This window comes from Vombatus ursinus, unplaced genomic scaffold (genome assembly GCF_900497805.2).
Source record: "Vombatus ursinus unplaced genomic scaffold, bare-nosed wombat genome assembly UNPS02014959.1, whole genome shotgun sequence".
In the NCBI taxonomy this organism is placed as follows: Eukaryota; Metazoa; Chordata; class Mammalia; order Diprotodontia; family Vombatidae; genus Vombatus; species Vombatus ursinus.
In genome coordinates this window covers 6228831-6249741 of record NW_020954737.1, presented here as the reverse complement: position 1 = coordinate 6249741, position 20911 = coordinate 6228831, and the positions used below count along the sequence as shown (strand labels likewise).

At 39.4% G+C, this 20911-nt stretch overlaps 1 protein-coding gene across 1 annotated transcript in view; it reads left to right on the top strand.

The window, feature by feature from the left end:
- ITGB5 (integrin subunit beta 5) overlaps window positions 1–20911 on the top strand; it is a 191064-nt gene that overhangs the window by 1291 nt on the left and 168862 nt on the right. The window contains exon 2 of the mRNA XM_027845271.1: window positions 15770–15855. Coding sequence (XP_027701072.1) covers window positions 15770–15855 — 86 coding nt within the window. The remainder of the gene's footprint in view (window positions 1–15769; window positions 15856–20911) is intronic.

The following is a 20911-nucleotide window of genomic DNA, read 5'->3' as shown; positions in this document are numbered from 1 at the left end:
TGTGTGTGTGTGTGTGTGTGTGTGTGTGTGTGTGTGTGTGTGTGTGTTGTTTTTGGTGATTTCACTGTGATTTGTTTGGTGCCAGGAACTCCGGAAGACTGCTACCAAAGCAGATATGCTCCCATGAGAGTTTTAGGGTTCCGACTTTATGATCTTCTAGCTTGGGAAAAGGTTTGTACTTTTCATAAGTGAGGCCCCAGAATAAAGACCTTTTAGCGTTATTAAACTGATGAGCAAATCACTTTTTGCAATGAGGTGTTTCCCGCCGGCCCGTCCCCCTCCCCCATAATGAGATGGGAAAAGAGAGAATAATAAGCATCCACACGCACGCAGAAACATACACCACTTCCCTAGGGATTTGGGGGAGTTTAATTCACTGTGCATTGTTAGCAAGTTGTCACTTGTTCACCTCATCATTCTTAGAAGCCTGGAGGGATGATTATCTCCTCCCCCACTCTCTTTTACTCCTGAACTTCACTTAAAAGAAGTAAGCTTTTGGGGGGGGGTAAGAGACAGAGAGAGAGAGAGAGAGAGAGAGTGAGGGAGGGGGAGGGGGAGAGAGAGAGAGAGACGGAGGAGAGTGGGAAGTGGAGGAAGAGGAGGAAGAGGGGGAGGAGGAGGAGAGAGAAGAGGGGAAGGGGAGGCACAGTTTTTAATATAGTAACAGGTTTGCTTATATTGAAGTAAATATCCCAGAACTAGAACTAAATGACCTCTAATGTCCCCTCTGAGGTCTAACATTGCAGTTTTGGGGGGTTTTTCTTTTTTTGGTATTTTTTGGTTTTTTGTTTGTTCGATTGTTTTTTTTTTAATTGAATTTTCTCTTTCCCCAGGGGAAAAAGACACTATTGATAAGACCTTCCTCCCACTTAATGCAGAGCTTAGTTAGGAAAAACAGGTAGAAAGTTCTGTATGTATGGGCTCCGATTACCTTTTTGTGGTTTTCCTCATTGCTGAGTTCCCCAGTTTCTCTGTCATCTTTTGCCATCTCCTTCAAAAGTACTTAGCCAGCTTCTAGAAGGGGCAATGTCTGTGATAACAGGAAGTTTGTCATTCCCCAGAGCAGTCATCTTTCTCTTAGTGGATTGGAACTTCCAGAAATTTAGAGCTGAAGAGGACCTTGAAAGATATCATTCATTTAATCCATTCACCAAATATTGAGTGACTACTCTGGATAAACTATTGTAATAACTGTGGAGGTAGATGTGGGGTGCAAAAATAATAATATATGGGAGATTATAGGGCAAAATAGTTTAAGTGACTTGACCCAAGGTAACTGAGTTAGTGACTGCAGGAAAAATTAAAACCCGAATCTCAGTGTCCTGAGAGAAGCCCTAGGTTATAATATCAATTCTCTCTAGCAGGCTGCACAGAGTGCTATATGGAGTGTGCACCTTAGATGGAGAAAACTGATTCCTAGAGCCCAGAGATTTTAACTATAGTAAAAATTGGAATATGATATATTCTACCTTAGGAAAGCGTACTGTGGTTTGAGATTTCCCAGGAGGGATTGAGGTTTGGCCATAGTTATACAGGTTACAGATTTTGAACTGTGAGGGAACTTTGAAGTCAACCCTCTCATCTTCCAGATGAGGAACTGAGATGAAAAGAAGCTAAGTAAGTGATTTACCCAAGGTGACACAGGTGGTGACTGGCAGGGGGAAGAAGGGAAAGGGAACCCAGGCTCCCTGACACTTGATCTGATTGTTTTCTATTGCACCATGATGGCTTGGGAAGACTCCAATTTTATTTCTCCCAATTTCTCAATAATGTAAAAAAGCCTTTTTTTCTGTCCCCCTCTACCACTATCTCAGCACCCCCCCCCTTTGTAAAGCAGCACCAGTGCTTTCAAGGCCTTAATTGTGCTTGAAAGAGAAAATCTAATTATAGGGTAGAGAGAAGCAGGATTATAGGACCGTGCTCTTTTTTCAATTTATAATATACTTTTCCCACCACAATCTTATATGGCAGATAATACAGGGATTATTAATCCCATTTTACAGATGAAGAAAACTGGGGCCTGGAGAGGATGTATGACTTGTGTAATGTCAGGAATCCAGGTCTTCTGGCTCCAAAGCTTAGAGAAAGTCATGCTGCTGAAACCTTCATTCCAGTTCCCCTTTCCCAGCCTTGGATGTCTAACTCAGGACTGTGGTATTTTACTTCAGTTGAAGATCAGGAACAAATTCTTAAAACTTTTTAAAGAACTTCATCTCCAGGAGCCACCTTAACACTTTGAGGACCTGACTTATCTAAGCCATTTCACAAAATGAAATTTCTTGGGAACAGAATGGGGGATGGTGAAATCCTCTTGTTGAGACATTTTTGGTTAGACTTAGAGTCAGAAGACCTGGGGGTGTGCTGGCTGGCAAGATTATTTTTAATTTAATTTTTTAAAAATTTTTTAGGCAATTGGGATTAAGTGACTTGCCCAGAGTCACTGAGATAGTTAAGTGTCAAGTGTTTGGTCTGAGGCCGGATTTGAACTCAGGTCTTCCTGACTTCAGGGCCAGGCGTTATGTCCACTACACCACCTAGCTGCCCCGGCTGGCAAGATTAGACTTGGAGTCGGGAAGACCTGAGTTCACATTCAGCCTCAGACACTTCCTAGCTGTATGACCCTAACTGTCTCGTGTCACCCTGTTTGCCTCAGTTTCCTCAACTGTAAAATGAACTGAAGAAAGAAATGTCAAACTGTTCCAGTATCTTTGCCAAGAAAACCCCCAGTGGGATCATAAAGAGTTGACATGACTCAACAACAACATAAGAAATATACAGTGTAAAAAGAAAACAATCTCAGAGGAAGAGCACTAATAATGTGGGAGGTGGGGGAAAGATGGAGAAAGGCTTCCAAGGGAAGGTGAGACTTGGTAGAAGCAGACCTGACCACAAAGTCAGGAACAACCAGATTCAAGACCCATCTCTGACACATATGGGCTGTGTGACCCTGGACAAGTCACTTAACCTCTCAATGTCCCAGACAGCTCCCTGAAATCCTAAATTTAGTAGGTGCTGATTTTCATTGCTAGAAGGACTTTCTTTACTGGGAGTCCCTTAAGCTAATGAAATCACACTTCTGAGCCCCCCAAAATGGTTCCTTAATAAGAAAATTTATTTCAAGTACTTTGAAAATTTTAAAGTGCTCTATGACTTTCAATTATTTCATTTTAAAAAACAAAACCAATATGCCCATTTCCTTAATGAATACTCTAAGAATCAGATTTCACAGAGTGCAGGGAAAGTCCATCCATTCCTCTTTTTTTTTTTTTTTTTTTGGCTAGGCAATGGGGTTAAGTGACTTGCCCAGGGTCACACAGCTAGTAAGTGTTGTGTGTCTGAGGCCGGATTTGAACTCGGGTTCTCCTGAAATACTGGACTCTTTTTGACAGCTCCCTTCCCCCTCTCCAGGTTTTCCATACACAGGGCTTTGGTGGTGAGTCTTCATTCTCTCTTCAGCCAGCCTAGGGCTAGGATTAGACATGACCGGACTTCTGTTTGCTCCTTGGGTTTACATTTTAACTCAGTAGGCCCTGAATCAAGGATTTCTATGAAGGATTTTGTGGCAGAAGAGGGAAGGGGCTAATTAATTCTGATTAGTATTCCTCTCTGGCTTGTCCTCCATGCTGATTTAGCTATTGAGTCAACTAAGAATAAAATATCTACTGAACTTGGCAATGGGCCCTTTGTACTTGTTTGCCACGGGAGCTAATTTTTCTTCTTCAGACTGGTCATGGAAATATTCTCCTGAGGGCCCAAATATATTAATAACTTGGGACAGTCACACAGTTCACAGACAATACAAGCCCTTCAGAATGGGACTGTGTGTATTGGGGCTAATAGGAGCGTAGATATTTGCAAAGATATTTATCTGTTGGCTGGGGTTCAGTACTTTGGGAACTGGTGTCTTGGGATAGTTTGTCCCTTCTCCTGCCCCCCACCCCCCCCACCTGGAATTGGATTAAGGGCTTTTATAAATATAAAGGAGCTGTTTATTTATTGGCCCTGCTTGTTTCAGTTCCCTCCTCCACTTTGGTCAATAGCCTGGGTTTTTTTTTAAAATTTCCCCAAAAATGCAACATGGGGGAAAGGTTTGATGTTATGCAGGCTGTGGGTATGCAGGGATGAGGCAAACATTGGCACATATGATTAGGAAGCTGGGGATGCTGGTCCTACCTGTCCCCATCCCTCCTTACTCAATTGACCATCATCATAGTTACCTTATGGGTAATAAAGGGTGAGTTCAACTCAGCACTGATAGCAGAATTAGGAGAAGATGTCACTGGAGCAGTAGTCTGAAATAGAGATTTTGTGGCTGTCCTCAAATTTACCTAGAGATGATGGAGGCTGAATCTTTAGGGGAAGTGGGGTTGGGGGTGGGCAGAGGAAATAACCTGAGAGAAATAAAAAACACCCAGCTGTCCTTTAATTTCCTTCCAGGAGCTAGTGGAGAGAATGTTTTCTGTAACCGTGTGCTCCAGTGTTTCTTATCAATCAAGCACTTGTTAAAAACCTACTTTGAGACATGCATTGGAGATTTTTAAAAAAGTGAAATTCGATTCATAATTCAATTCAAAAAACAATTGTTAAGTTCCTACTATGTGCCAGGCGCTATGCTAAGCACTGAGGCTACAAAAAGAGTCAAGACTGTCCCTGCCCTCAAAGAGCTTATAGTCTAACGGGGGTGACAACGCACACACAAATGTCAATAATGCCACCTGTCTACAGGATAAAAAGGAAATAATTAACAGTCCCTGTTCTCAAGGAGCTTGTAATCTAATGTAAAATGGCCCGGAGAAGGAAGGGGCAAACCATTCGGGTATCTTTGCCAAGAAAACCCCAAATGGGGTCACGAAGAGTTGGACGTGACAGAAATAACAAATTTGTCTCTACTCCCCATGAAGACAGGAATGAATCTGCCCCAGTGTCCAGGACAGTGCTTTGTACAGTCTTTCCTTAATACGTTTTGTTATTCATAGGGTCTGAGATTGAGAGCTAGAAGAGACCACAGAGGTCAATCTAGCCCAGCTCCTTTATTTTACAGATTGTGAAGTGCATTGCTCAGGGTCACACTGCTAGTGTATGTCTAGGATTCAAACCCAGGTCTTCCTGAATCCAGTCCAACACTCTTATCTTTACCACAACTATTCCCGACACCATCTCCTGATGATGAAGAAAGCTTTTTTTAAAAAAGCTGTTGAAACGAGGCATTGAATGTTTACTGAATGTTAAAGATCTACTTTGCTTGCAGGAACCTAAGACAACTCCAGAACACTCACGATGGAAAATGCTAGGCAGATCCAGAGAAAGAACTTTGGAGTCTGATTGCAGATGGAAGTGTCCTATTTGCTCTCCTTTTCTTTTGTTGTTTTGTTTTGTTTCTTCTTCCTCGTGGTTCCTCCCATTAGTTCTAATTCTTCTTTAGATCATGACTAATGTGAAAATATGTTTAATATGAATGTATAAGTAGAGACTATATCAGATTGGACGCCATCTTGAGGGGGGAGGAGAGGGTGGGAGAGAAAATTCAAAACTCAAAATCTTATGGAAGTGACTGCTGAAAACTAAAAATAATTATTTAAATTATTTAATATTTTAAAATTTAATTTAAAATTAATTTAATTAATTAAAATTTAATTTAATTTAAAATTTAATTTAAAATTATTTAATAATTTAAAATTATTTAAATTTTTTTTTTAAGTCTACTTTGCTCATTTGCTAAAGGAAAGCATTAGCACAGTTACAGTTACGATCACCACTCCCTTTCTGAACAAAAGTTTAGGACCGCCAGGATGCTGAATCCCAGTCGCTATCCTGCTCTTCCTCGTCCAGTTTGCCAGATGGATGCCCCTGTCTTGGACGATTTTAGATCCCGCATGTATTTTGAATACTCACTGCCTGATTGGTGCAAAGGGAACGTAAGAATCACAGTGCTTGAGGGAGAAATCATGGTGATTTCTCCTCCCGCCTTCCTGTGGCTTAGCCAAGAGAGATTCAGCCAAGGAAGCCGTCTTGAATGCAGGGGACCTCTGCGGCTTGTGGAAGCATCAGTTTATAAAAATCCGCATAAACATATTACATGTCACTATTAAGGCAGAATGACAAACTTTAGTGATGTTTATAAAATTCTCCTGAGAATAGATTCCATTATTCCCAAGGGAAAAGTGGATCGTCAAAGGAGACAGTAATGACATGGACCCAAAAAAGTAGAAAACTGCTCTGTTCATAGCTCTCTACAAATCTTTTCCTGGAGTAAAAAGCATTTTTTTGTGAAATGTAAAATTTATATTTCTAATATGTTTTAACTTCTCTTTTGGGTTTTAAGCTCTCTTGAGGTTGGAGCCATATTTATAATTCCAAGAATTTTCCCACAGTTGTTAATAAATTCAATAAAGTCAAGAAGACCTGAATTCAAATGTGACCTCATACACTAGCTATGTGACACTGGGCAAATCACTTAGCCTTGTTTGCCTCAGTTTCCTCATTTGTAAAATAAACTGGAGAAGGAAATGGCAAACCACTCCAGTATCTTTGCCAAGAAAACCCCAAATGGAGTCATGAAAAGTCAGGCACTGAAACAATTGAACAATAAGGATAACAAGTTAATAAAAGCTACTGCATAGGATAGATGTTCAGTAAAGGGAGCTAACTGTCTCATTCTTTGTATCTTCTCTGATGTTTATTACAAATTTGTCCCTTGCTTGGATCTGACTCTCCTCGAATGGGAGAGACAGTATGTAAATAATTAGGTATATATAAGATATATATGGAGTATAAGGCAGGCAATCTGAAAGTGCTTTGTATTTGTATCCCCAGCCCTTAGCACAGTGCTTGGCACATTGTAAGCACTAATTTATGCTTTTTTATCCCTTCATTCATTCATTCGTCCAAGCATCCCTTCATCTATCCATCCATCCATGCATCCGCCCATCCATCCAAAGTCCAACCTACGACACATGCTGGCTTTAATTTCTTAATCTCTTAATGAACCAGGCAACTCTTTAAGACTATAATTTGCAAGTCTGGATTGGTAGAAGAACTTTCTCCATAATGAGCTTTCTCCACCAACAGAATGACAGGTCTGCACCTCCATCGTACCCCACCCTCATGTGGTTGATGCTAAATTATTTACAGATGCTGTAGGCGTTAAGAGAAAAGTGAATTGGGGCTGGAGTAGTCAGGAAAGTCTTCAGAATGATGAGATCCCCTAAAAGGTTGGTAGGATTTAGATAGTCAGAGAGGGGAGAAAATAGCATTCCAGGTGGCGGGCAGGGACCAAGCTCATAAGTTTATATATACAGAACCAGAAAGAATGTTGGGAGATCATCTAATCCAGCTCTCAATTTACAGATGAGGAAACTGAGGCCCAGAAAGTTTATGTGACTTGCCCAATGTCACACTGCAAGTAAATAGTAGTGCCAAGATTTGAACCCACTTTCTCTGATTCCAAATCAGTGTGAAGGCCATGAAGCAGGACTACTAAAGTGAGGCTTGTTCATGGGGCTGGAGGATGAGCAGACTGGTCTGCCTAGAGAGCAAAGGGCACATCGATAATATTGATAAAAATAACTCATATGTAAGTAGTTCTTAAAAGTCCCTGTAAGTATTATTATTCACGTTTTGTGGTTGAGGAAACAGATGTTAAATGACTGCCTCATGATCAAAAAATAAAATAAAAGTAATAAGCCATATTATGGTATTTTACGGATATACAAAAAAAAAATTCAGAAAGTAGATACTACATTACTTCCTTCCAGACCCTCTCTAATCTCATACAAATTGACCTACTATTCTGCAGTCCTTCCATTTTTACCCTCATTCTTAGGGCCTCCCTTCTCAGTTAAGGGCAGCAAGGTGGCACAGTGCATGGAGTGCTGGGCCTGGGAAGACCTCAGGGAAGACCTGGGTTCAAAATCCAGCCTCAGACACTTAGTAGCTGAGTGACCCTGGATAAGTCACTTAACCTTGTTTGCCTTAGTTTCTTCATCTGTAAAATGAATTGGAGAAAGAAATGGCAAACCACTACAGTATCTTTGCCAAAAGGGGGTCATGAAGAATGAGACACATCTGAAATGACTGAACAATTTTTAAACAAACTCCCCCTCAGTTAGCTGGGGAAATGATAGGACTTCCTTTTCCAATTGCCCTTCTCCTCTTCCTCCCTAGCCTTACAATGAATTCTATTAAGTCTTACTTTTTCTTTATTTTAGGATCTTTGAGACCAAAGGCCCCCCTGGAGTTCACAGGGATCTCTCATCTCCATCACAGGAACCACAAGCCTCTGGCTTGGCTCAATACTCCCTCCCCTCTAAGCAGCCCTTGATCCCAGAGCAGCCCCTCTTTTTACCACAGTCAAAACTCCCATTTTTTTCCTCCTCAGCTTATGCCTAATAGCTTTGTGTGTGTGTCTGCATATATACAACCACATGCATATGTATCTATGTATATTATATGTATATCTATATCTATACACATATATATGCGGGAGGAAGCCCTTTGCATAAAGTACTTTACATTTTTTATGGACTGACTACTATATTCTTCTCAGAGATCATTTGAACTTTAAAAGTAAGAGTTTTAGTTCATCCAAATAGATCTCTAATTGGCAGAGATTCTTGTAGAGTTTTGTTTTTGTTTTCATGTTTTTAATGGAAGATTTCAAAACCAAAATCCAAAAGGATCTGCAGGCACTCCTAACCTGGGATTTTGTGAAATTGTGGTATAAATATGTAATTTTTTGACAAGTTTGTTTTAATATACTTGGTTTCCTTTGTAATCCTAAGAATTTTATTTTGTGCATTTAAAAATATTCTGAGAGGGGTCCGTAGGTTTCACCAGACTACAAAGGGGTCCATGACACAAAAGAGGTTAAGAAGCCCTGAGTTAAGGTTTGCAGTTTGGCTCACTGGGGACACAACCTGGTGGTGCAGTGGATAGTGTACTGGGCTTGGAACCAGGAAGACTCACACTCATGTCCATGAGTTCAGATCTGGCCTCAAACACTTACTAGCTGTGTGACCCTGGGCAAGTCACTTAACCTATTTCATCAGTGAGAAACGCAGTTCTGTAAAAGATCTTTTAGACAAACAATCTGATGAAAGCCGTAGAATCCTAGGTCTACAGCTGAAAGGAACCTCAGAAGCCACATACCTCAGCTCCTCATTTTTTATTTGAGGAAATTGAGGCCCATTGAGGTTAAGTGACTTGCTCAAGGTCACACAGGCAGCCTGCCTCAGAAGATTTGAACTCAAGTCCTCTGACATCAGCACGATCTGCTCTCTTTCCATTTCACCACTAAATGGGGCAGCTCATTTTATAAATGAGGGAACTCAGGCAAATAGGGTTAAGTCACTTGTCCAGGGTCACATGGCTAGTAAGTGTCTGAAGCCAGATAGGAACTCAGGAGGAACATGATTCTTCCTGACTCCAAGCCTGGCACTCTATCCACTGCACCGCCTAGTTGCCTGAGTTCAAATTACAGCCCCAGACACTAGCTGCGTGACCCTGAGCAAGTCATTTACCCCTGTTTGCCTGAGTTTCCTCATCTGCAAGATGAGATGGAGAAGGAAATGGTAAACCACTCCAGTATCTCTGACAAGAAAACCCCAGATGGGGTCATGAAGAATCAGACATGACCAAAATGACTGAACAACATTCAGGATATGTGCAGAATAGATAGAAGCTAATCTGAATTGGAAAGCACAGTAGACCAAGAAGGGCCTCCTGCAGAAGCTTGGCTTTGAGTTGAATCTTGAAGGAAGAGAGAGAAACGTCGGTGAAGACGACAAAGAAACTGAGAGGAGGCTGAGCGTTACAGGCATGGGAGACAAGCCCTAGTACAAAGCTGTGGAGGTGGGAGATGCAGTGTCCATTGTGAGGAGCTGCAAGTAGGTCAAAGTACCTAGATTGTAGAGCTCCTGGAGGGAGTGAAGTATAGAGGACTAGAAAGGTAGGAAGGGGCCAGTATGGGAAGGGCTTTAAAAGCCAGTCAGAGGATTTTATATTGGATCCTGAAGGTAGCCCCTGGACCTCATTGAACAGGGGAAGGATGGGGAGATGATGTGGTGAGACCTACAGTTTAGAAAACTCACTAACTCTTTGGGAGATCCCTTGCTGAGTTCTCTTTGGCCTGGTTCCCAGAACAGTTTATATTCGCTATAGATGTGAAAGTACATTTCTGTAAACGTATTATTGTAATGATGGTGATACTGAATAGAGATTTCCCTCTCAGCTGTCCCAGGGATCCCTTCAACTGTATAGGTTTCTATTCCTAGCCTAGAAAGAGCTAGCCGGAATCACTGGCTCCCTGAGTGGTAGGTCCATTCAGCTCCTCGGCGTCTACGAAAATCAAAATGCTGTTTTTATCGTCATTTAATTGTCCTTGGCTTCCCCCTCTCCCTTCCATGTCATGCCTGGATTCTTCTTTAATTTGTTCTATTAGAAGCATCTCTTTATTTTCTCATAACCAGCTCCAAGTCACTTCATACCCCGAGACCTCAGGTTTCCTGATCAATAAAGTGAGAGGATTGATTGGACTTGGTGGTCAAAGAGATCCTTCCCAGCTCCCACTCCTTGATCCCTGTGATACACACACGTACACACACACACACACACACACACACACACACGTACACACACACACACACACACACACATACACACACACACAATTTCCTGCTCATAAATATTAAGTAAAATATGTATTTATTAAAGAAACATTTACACAATGTTTATTTATTAAATACAAATTTAGAAAAAAATTTATAATTATTTATAAAATAATTATTTTAGAATAAAGTTAAAAGGCAAATGTTTGTCTTAACCCAAATCCTCAACAACAAAATTCACTTTATAAAATGTTTATAAGTAATCTTTGATCTTTGTTGCTGAGTTATTTTTCAGTCATGCCTGACTCTTTGTGAAGGGTTTTCTTGGCAAGGGTACTGGAGTGGATTGCCATTTCCTTCTGCAGCTCATTTTACAGATGAGGAAATTGAGGCAAACTGGGTTAAGTGACTTGCCCAGGGTCACACAGCTAGGAAGTGTCTGAAGCCAGATTTGAACTCAAGAAGTGGAGTCTTCCAGGCCCAGCACTCTATCTACTGCGCCACCTTGATCTTTCATCTTAGGACTCCCTAAGACCAGCCTGGGACCACTCCCTTGAGAAAGCATCAGATATCTCCCCAGTGATTCATAAGATAGCCCATAGTTTTTGCACTTTTTTGAGAGGAAAAGAAAGAGCAGGTGCTTGGAAACCCTGGTGTGGCCTGGCATCATATAATTTTGTCCCGTTTGGTTGGCAGAATGGGTCTAACCATGTTCAAAATACATTATTAAAATGATGTGTTTAACAGAACTGGTGAGAGAAGTCATTGTTGATGTTACCCTTATTACAAAGGTTTTGAAATTAGTCTATGAGAGCATTAAGCAACATGCTTGTGGTCACAAATAAATTGGTAAAACAGATAGGAAGGGAATGAAAGATGCCAGATTTTTTTCTAAATGGTATTATAAGCCACTTGTCCATCTTAACTCCAAATAGTCAAACCTTTCAGAATCTTTACAGTACTATACACATCATTTAGTAATGGACTTGTATAAACTATTCTGTGGTGTACTGGATAGAGACTCATCTTCCTGAGTTAAAATCTGCCCTCAGACATTATTAGCTGTGACCCTGGGCAAGTCACTTAACTCTGTTTGCCTCAGTTTCCTCGTCTGTAAAATAAGCTGGAAAAAGAAATGGCAAGCCACTCCAGTATCTTTGCCAAGAAAACCCCAAATGGGGTCATGAAGAATGGACACAACTGAAATGACTGAACAACAATAATAGAATATCCAAGTCAGAAAGGGTCCTTCACCCAACGGTCCTGACAGACTGGCACAGGAAATCAAACTGGTGGAGATCATAATGATGCTAGATTTCTGAAGCATGGGATGGTGGAAGGAGTACTGAATTTTGGAGTCAGGGGACCTGAGTTTGAATTCTGGCTTTGTCATATACTAACTCTGTGACCTCCAACCAAGTCACTTGACCCTTTTGGGCTTTTTCATCTATAAAGAAGTTGGACTAGGTCAAGGGTTCTTAATCTTTTTTTTTTTTTCCCATATCATGGATCCTTCCAGAAGTTTGGTGAAGCCTATGGACCCCTTCTTAGAATAATGTTTTTAACTGTACAAAATAAAATACAAAGGAAATTAATCATATTGAAAGAAACTCATCAAAGTATTTTTAAAAAATAAGTTCATAGATCCAAAGTTAAGAACCTCAGGACTCTCTAAGGTCCCTTCCAACTAATAAGTCTGTGATCTTGTATCCTATGATTAATGCAGGGACTTGGATGAATAAATTATCCTTTGTTTTCTTTTCTTTAATTAGACAATGGGATTAAGTGACTTGTCCAGGGTCACATAGCTAGTAAGTGTTATGTGTCTGAGGTTAGATTTGAACTCAGGTCCTCATTAATCCAGGGCCGGTGCTTTATCCACTGCGCCACCTAGCTGCCGCTTGTCCTTTGTTTTCTAAGAGGACCATTGACAGTATGAGAAGAATGTCTTGGTTTTTGTGTAAATTGGATTTAAGTGAGGCAGAGCTGCATAGCCATCAAGCTCACTCTCTCTTCCAGAATCACTGAATTCAGTGGCAGGACAAAAGGCAGCACCATTGGTCATGGGCCAGGATGCAGTAGATGACCTTTGCATCTGAGCAAGCTCTCAGTGCTCCACAGCACCTGTTTCAGTTGCCTTCATGGCTATTGTAACAAATTGTTTTCATCTGCCCATTCCACTGGGCAGGTAGATGAAGTGGAAGAAGAAGTAGGCAGGCCCTGAATGATGTGCTAAACAACATAATTTGGAACTACTTACAGACAGTGAATCATGATTTGGGAGGTTCCCTTTCCAGAAAGTCTGGTTTGACTATTAGGGGTGGGGAACCAGCGGCCTTGAGGTCACAAGTGGCCCTCTAGGTCCTTAAGTGCAGCCCTTTGACTAAATCTGCACTTGAGGACCTAGAGGTCCACATGTGACTACGAGGCTACAGGTTTCCCACCCCTGGGCTGAATCCTTTCCAATCTTGTTGATAGTAGTTAAACATTTATTCAGCACCTACTACCAGCTTTTTCACCTGTATTAGCTCATTTGATCCTTGCAACAAGCCTGTGAGGTTGCTGTATGGGGTAATATGAGGGATACTGCACATGACATGATTTCTAATATTGTCTCTACTCTGTCACCCTAAGCAAGTAACTAATTTCATGTCTTTAGAACTTTTATGCATCTGAAATAGTGAAGGTTTTAGGGTTTGGACTAGACCTTGAAGATCTTTCTAGTTAGGAAACTGTTTTATCTCCCTTTAACAGACAAAGAGACTTTATTTGTATTGTTATTTAACTTCAAAAGAATAATAGAATTCAATAGAATAAAGAATTTCAAAGAGATGAAGGGTGTACCCTAGATCATATGACTAATAAACTAGCCTAGTCAGGACTTTTGATTCCTAGTTAAAATCTCAGATGAGATAACATTTGTAAAGTGCAGCGTCATACCTAGCAAGTAGTAGGCTTTATATAAATACTTATTCCTTTCCATTCCTTTTCTCTAGCCAAGTACTTAAAAATTCCTGCTCCATTATCCTGCTTATACATCCTCTCAAATCACTAATAAAGGCTTGCCTGCTGGTTCCAGTGTTAATGACCAAAATGCTCATTATGGGATGCAGCCTCATGACAATGCTTCATCTCCAGTGTCAGCCTTCCTGGGGGGTCAGCACCCTTTCTGACCTGAATATTCTGAAGAAGTGCACTAATGACTAACATTTTTGTAGTACTTGAAAGTTTTCAAAACTTTTTATATACATCACCAGATTTGGGCCTCACAACTATAAGGTCAGGTGGGTATTAGAGGCATAATTATTTCTTATAGATGAGGGCACTGAAGCTCAAAGGTTTAAGTGCTTTTTTCATGGTCTCATAACTCATAATTGTCAGGTGCAGGCAGGATTTGAAACAGGTTTTCTTTCTTTTTTTTCTCTTCCACTTAATAGTATTTTACTTTTCCCAATTACATGCAAAGATAGTTTTCAACGTTCACTTTTACAAGATTTTCAGTTCCAATTTTTTTTCTCCTTCCCTTCCCTCCCCTCCCCTGTTCCAAGACGATGTGCAATCTGGTGCAGGCTATACTTGTACAATCCTATTAAACATATTTCCACATTAGTCATTTTGTGAAAGAAAAATCAGAACAAAAGGGAAAAACCGTAAGAAAGAAAAGACAACAGCAAAAAAAAGCAAGTAGTATGCTAAGATCTGCATTCAGACTCCATAGTTCTTTCTCTGGATGTGGACGTCATTTTCCATCATGAGTCCTTTGGATAAGTCTGTCAAAGTTGGTCATTGCACAATGTTGCTGTTACTGTGTATAGTGTTTTCCTGTGAACCAGGTTTTCTTGAGCTCAACTCAGCACCCTCTCCAGTACGGAAAACTAAACTATTATTCCCTGAGAAAAGCAATGTAAGATGGCTTTTGAGATAACATTTGAAAAATGAAAGTAGGAAGAAGCTGCTAATTTCAAAGCTGCTATTTTTGCTAATTTTTAAAGCTGATCAATTTGGGAATAGCTGGACAAATTTTGTTGTATGAATGTAATATGAATGTAACTATATATGTATATATAGTTACATTCACTATATATATATAGTGGAGCAAGTAGAACTAAAAGATTAATTTCTACTATAATGACAATATTATGAGAATGAACAATTTTAATGACTTTATAAACTGATGAAGAATTAAATGAGCAGAACCAGGAGAATAATTTATGCAATAACAGCAAAACTATGTAGAACAAATAACTTTGAAAGCTGTAAGAACTCTGATCAACACAGTGAACATCCGTGATTCCAGAGATGAGTGAAGAAGCTTGAGGGTGAAGGATGAGGTATGGTTTTTTGAACATGACCAATGAGGGAATTTGTTTTTCCTTGGCTATGCATATTTGGTACAAGAAATTTCTTTTTTTTTCCTATTGGGATGGAAAAAATTAATTTCTCTCTATTAAAAAAAAAACAACAAACAAAAAGAGAAACATGCCCACAAATTTCAGCGTGGTAAAGAAGAAGCCACAGTTAATTTAAAAGACCAAATTTTCTCAGGCTGTTTTCTTGATGTGCTGTAGAATTTGGCTAGAAATGAGAGTGGCATTTTTCTTTCTTACTTTCTCTTCACTGATTCTGTGTTTCAAAGGCTTGCTTACCTATTTGAAAATAGGCAAAGTGGCGCAGTGAATAGAGCACTGGGCCTGGAGTCAGGAAGGCTCCTTTTTGTGAATTCAAATCTGGCCTCAGGCACTTAGTAGCTATGTGACCCTGGGCAAGTCACATAGCCCTGTTTGCCTCAGATTCCTCATCTATAAAATGAACTGGAGAAGGAAATAGCAAACCACTCTGGTATCTTTGCCAAGAAAATCCCAAATGAGGTCAGAAAGTCAGACAAAGCAGAAATGACTGAACAACAAAATATAAATATGTATATTAGGAGTGAAGGTGTGACATGGAGATCTGTGGTGATAAGAATAGAATAATGATCTGATGAATGTTTTTGGAATTGTTGAATAGAAAGGGCGAAAGATATACAACTTTGGGTATTTTCTACTGAACAAATGGTCCCTCAATGGCATAAAGCTCCCACCTCAAAAGCTTCATCGTTAAAGTGATAGCTTGGAGATCATTGACTACCTCTCTCTTTTTTTTTTTTTTTTTTTTTGTCTTTGAAGGTCTCAACATCTGTACAAGTGGGAGTGCTACCTCCTGTGAAGAGTGTCTGCTTATCAACCCAGAATGTGCTTGGTGTTCCAAGGAGGTAGGAGTGGGAGGAGGGCTGCTGTTAATTACCAGAGTTAACATTTATGTAGTGTTGTAGGGCTTACAAAATACTTCACATATGTAACATTTAATCCTTACCACAACCCTGGGAAGTAAGTGCGATTGTTATTCTCATTTTACAAATAAGAAAACTGAGGCAGACAGAGGTTAAGTGACTTGTTTAGGGTCACACAACTAGTAAGCGTCCAAGGCTGTATTTGTACTCAGGCTCAATGCTTTATCCACCATTTCACCTGGTTACTTCCCCTAAAGGTGCTTGGTTAGAGACTACCAGCTCCTCTTTTCCTTTACTTCCACCCCACCCACAACACACTGCAGGTTTTTGTGCAAATCTGCAAACTGATCACTCTCAAGTTAGAGACGAAGGAAGTGCTACTGTTTTATAAAACCTTTTAAGCATCATTTCCAGTTGCTGTTTAGTTGTATTGTTTCTTTGCTTTTAGGAATGTGTTTTCATTTCACTTCAATTTAAGAATTTACGGCCAGAAGCCTTTGCTGAACCCCATAGACAGAGACTAGCAACTTTGAACTTGTGGGATTACCTCCTTGGCACATAACATTCCAGGATCTACATGTGGAATGCTGGAGAATGTTAGTAATAATTACATTGGCTTTTTATCAGAGTACAAACATAAATTGGCTCTTACTATATTTGGGTTTAAAGCAGCGCTATTTCTCAAAGTTCTGAAAGTTGTTCATTAGCGTATTTACATAATAGTGGTTTTAAGATTGTCAGAACCTAGCAATCTAATCAGGAAATTCATAATACCCAAACTTAACATCGCTATCAAATTTACTCTCTCTATCAATGACTTGGAGTCAGGAAGACCTAGGTTTGAATCCTGCCTTAAAAACTTGTGTATTTGTGTGATTCTGGCAAATCAGTTAACCTCTCTGGGCCTCACTCTTCTCCTTTGTAATATGAAGGGATTCTTTGCACAGACAAAATTAATGCAGGTAGAATAACAAGAGACAATAGAATAAGAAAAATCTTTTCATCAATATCACTGATAATATCATATCTTATAAAACATATCTAGCTATTACATTGTACATATGCATGTATACACATGTATGTATGCATGTGCATATATAGAAGCATATATACATATATACACAAATATATAGATCCAAGAGACGTATCAAAGAATATGAATGATTTCCAAAGGAATGGCAAAATATCAATGTCCTTTTGAAAACATTCTCCAAATCACTAATAATAAGAGGAGCAGAAATTAAATATATATACATATATATATATGTATATATATAATTTTATCTTACACCCTGCAGTTTGGCAAAGATGACCAAAAAAAAAAAAAAGAAGAGAAAAAGAAAACAGTTAATGTTGAAGGAGTTGTGTGAAAACTAATACACTGTTGGTGGAATTGTGAGTTACTGATTGTTCTGCATAAGTTTAGAATTATTTAGAATTTAGAACTAGGCCAAATTCTTCCTACTTTTGACTCAGCCACTCTAAGATACTGAGATACTTTTGACCTCAGAGAGATCAAAGACACAAATAGAGTTTCTGTATATATTCAGTATATATGTACATTATTTACAATAGACCTTTCTGTGGTAGTTAAGAACTAAAAATAAGGCAGATACTCACCCACTGTGGCATGACTGAATAAACTGTGGAGAGCAGTTAAGTAGGTGACGTAGTCATGGTCCTGGAGTCAGAAAGATATGAGTTTCATTCCAACCTCTGTTACTTATTAGCGGTGTGATTCTAGGTCAAGTCACTTCTTAGTGCTTTAGTTTCTTCCAACTACAAAATGTAGATAATAGTAGCATCTGCCTTAGAGGGTTGTTGTGAGGTAATACCGAAAAGTGCTTTGCAAACCTTAAAGCATTATATAAATGCTAGCTATTAATGTTATTATATAAATAAAGTGGAATATTATTGTGCTGTAAGAAATGAAGAGTATGTATTGTACTGTAAGAAATGATGAGCAGATTGCTCTCAGAAAAATCTGCACAGACTATCATGGGTTGTTGCAAAGTAAAATGTACTGTGTACAAAGTAATAGCAATATTGTAAGATGATTAGCTGCTAATGACTTAGCTATTCTCGGCAATACAATGATCCAAGACAATTCTGAAGGACTTATGACGAAAAATGCTATCCAATCCCAAAGAAAGAATTGATGGTGTCTGAATACGGACTGAAGCATACTTATTTTCCTCTTTCTTTATTTTTTTTTGAGGTTTTTTTTTTTGTTTTTTGGTCTGTTGTCTTTCACAAAATGACTATTATTGATATGCTTTGTATGACTACATGTGTACAACCTATATTGAATTGCTTGCCTTCTCAATGGGGAGGGGGGGTTTGAGGAGGGAGAAGAGGGGAGAATTTGGAGCTCAAAGTTTAAAAAAATGAATATTAATAATTGTCTTTGCATGTAACTGGGGAAAAATAAAATACTAAATAGGAATGAAGAGTGTGAGGATTTCAGGGAATCACGGGGTAATCTCTATGAACTGATATAGAGTGAAAAAAAACAGAAGCAGAGGAGAAATAGGTACAATGACTGCAAGTATGGAACTAAAAATATTCGTGAAAGGAAGCCAAAATGAATAAGCAAAAAAAAATAACGGTCTCTTGGAACAGGTAATGAAGTATCCTGTCCCTTTTCTCCACAGAGAAGTGATGGACTATGAGATCAGGAAATTGCATAGATTGTCAGAAGAGTCAATTGTATCAGTTGTTTTTGCTTTTTTTTTTCTTTGTTACAGGGGAGGTTTCAATTTTGGTGGTGGTGGAGGTGGAGTGTATACCTAGGAATAATGTAACAACAATGAATCATTAAAACCTATTTAAAAATAAAATAATAAAATTGCACAGAAGGGGGTTAGACTCTGGCCCATAGGGTCCCTTCAACTTGAAAGTTATGATTTTATGAGGGTATGTGACATGAACTTCCTTAATGTTCTTTCTGTATTCCTCAGAACTTCTCAGCGTCATTATCCCTTGTTTCTTCTACTAGTCATTTCATATGCATTTATTAAGTGCCTTACTGTATGCCAAGAACTGTGCTAAGCTGGGAATACAAAAAAAGGCAAAAGCCAATCCCTGATCTTGAACAACTATAATCCAAATGGGAGAGATAACATGAAAACCACTACGTACAAATTATGTAAACAGGACAAATTGGAGATAACCAACAGAGAGGAGACACTCACATTAAGGGGCATCAGGAAAGGCTTCTTGTAGAAGGAGGGACCTTAGCTGGGATTTAAAGGTGGCCAAGGAAGCCAGAAGATAGAGATGAAGAAGAAGAAAATTGCAGCCAGTTAGAATGGCCAGAGTCTGGAGATGGAGTATTTAGGCCAGTGTTGCTGGATCACAGAGAATCTAGGGATGCATAAAGTGTAAAAACACTGGAAAAGTAGGAGAGGGTCTGGTTGTGAAGGAATTTGGATGCCAAATGGAAGATTTTATATTTGATCCTGGCAGTGTTGATCCTGGAGTTTGTTGAATAGTAGAATGGGGGTAGGAGAGTGGGCAGTCACATGGTCAGAGCTGATCACAGAACTATCTACATTCCTTACTAAGACTAATCCAATTCCCTCCTTTCTCCTCCTGGACTTTGCTCTAGTAATCATTCTGTCTCTCTCCTGTTTTTTCAGTCTCTCCCTTGCCACTGATTACTTCTCATCATCCTCTAAACATTCTCAATTCCCCCTAATCTTTTTTTTATCAGAGCACAAACCATGACCCTTACATCTTCATTATCTACTGTACCATTTTTCTCCTTCCCTTTACTGCTAAACTTCTTCAAAAAGTTATCTGTACCCAATGCCTCTATTTCCTCAATATCCTATTTCTCTTTGTAACTCTTTGAAATCTAACTTCTATTCCCACTACTCTACTGTAGAATCTCAAAGGTCACCAATGGCTCTCTAATCACTAGACTCTATGTCCTTTTTTCATTTCTCCTTGACCTCTGCAGCTTTAGACAGTATTCTCCAATACCTTCTTCTTGTCCTGTGGCTTTAGAGGCACCATATTTTCCAGATTCTCCTCCTATTTATCCAACCTTTCCTATTATGTCTCTCCCATTGGCATTTTTTTTTCTGACCCCTTCATGTGGATGTTTCACAAGACTCTATCCTTGGCCTTCTTCTCCTTCTGTGCTTTGTAAATCTGCTTAATTCTTATGGCTTCAACTACCATTTCTATGCAGATGACTCCAATATCTAATCCCATTCTTTCTTATGAGCTTTATACTAGCATCTCTATCTAAATGTCCTGTAGGTACCTTATACCTAACAGTTCTAAGCCAAATTTATCTTTCCTAAAAACCTGATCCTCCTGACTTCACTGTTTTTATGTATGGCATTACTATTCATGTACTCGGGAAAGCAGATGTTGCAACTTGGGGGACATCTTTTATGCTTCTCTCTTCCTAACCTTTCGTACTCAATTAGTTACTAATTCCTGTCATCTCTTGAAGATTTCTCACATATTTCTTCTCTTTCATATACCCACTATTACCATCCTAGTACAAAAGTCCTCATTACTTGGGTTCTCTTTAACTCTTCCTTCCTCCTCACCTTTCATGCTCAATCAGTTGTTTGTGAATTGCTGTTAATTCTACCTCATTATTTCTCACATCTGTCCACTCCTTCCTGTACCTATTGCTATCACTCAAGTACAGGTCCTTATTAGCACTTATGATAGTTTCCACTCTCTTCTTCCAATCTATCCTTCTTACTACTATCAGACTACTCTTTCTTATATGAACATATCTGTTCCTGCTGTTATGTACATGTCAAAAATTTTCAGTGGCTCCTTATTGCATACCAAAGAAAATTCAAACTATTCTGGCATTTAAAGCCCTTACCAATCTGGTGCCATCCTACCTTTCTAGCCTTCTCATATTAGTCTCTTTTTTGCGTTCTATGCTTCAGTTGCATCTGGAATTTTCTCTGTTCTCTAAACAAGCCCCTTGTCTTTGCTCTGTTTCTGTGCCTGAAGAAATGCCTCTCTCTCTCTCTCTCTCTCTCTCTCTCTCTCTCTCTCT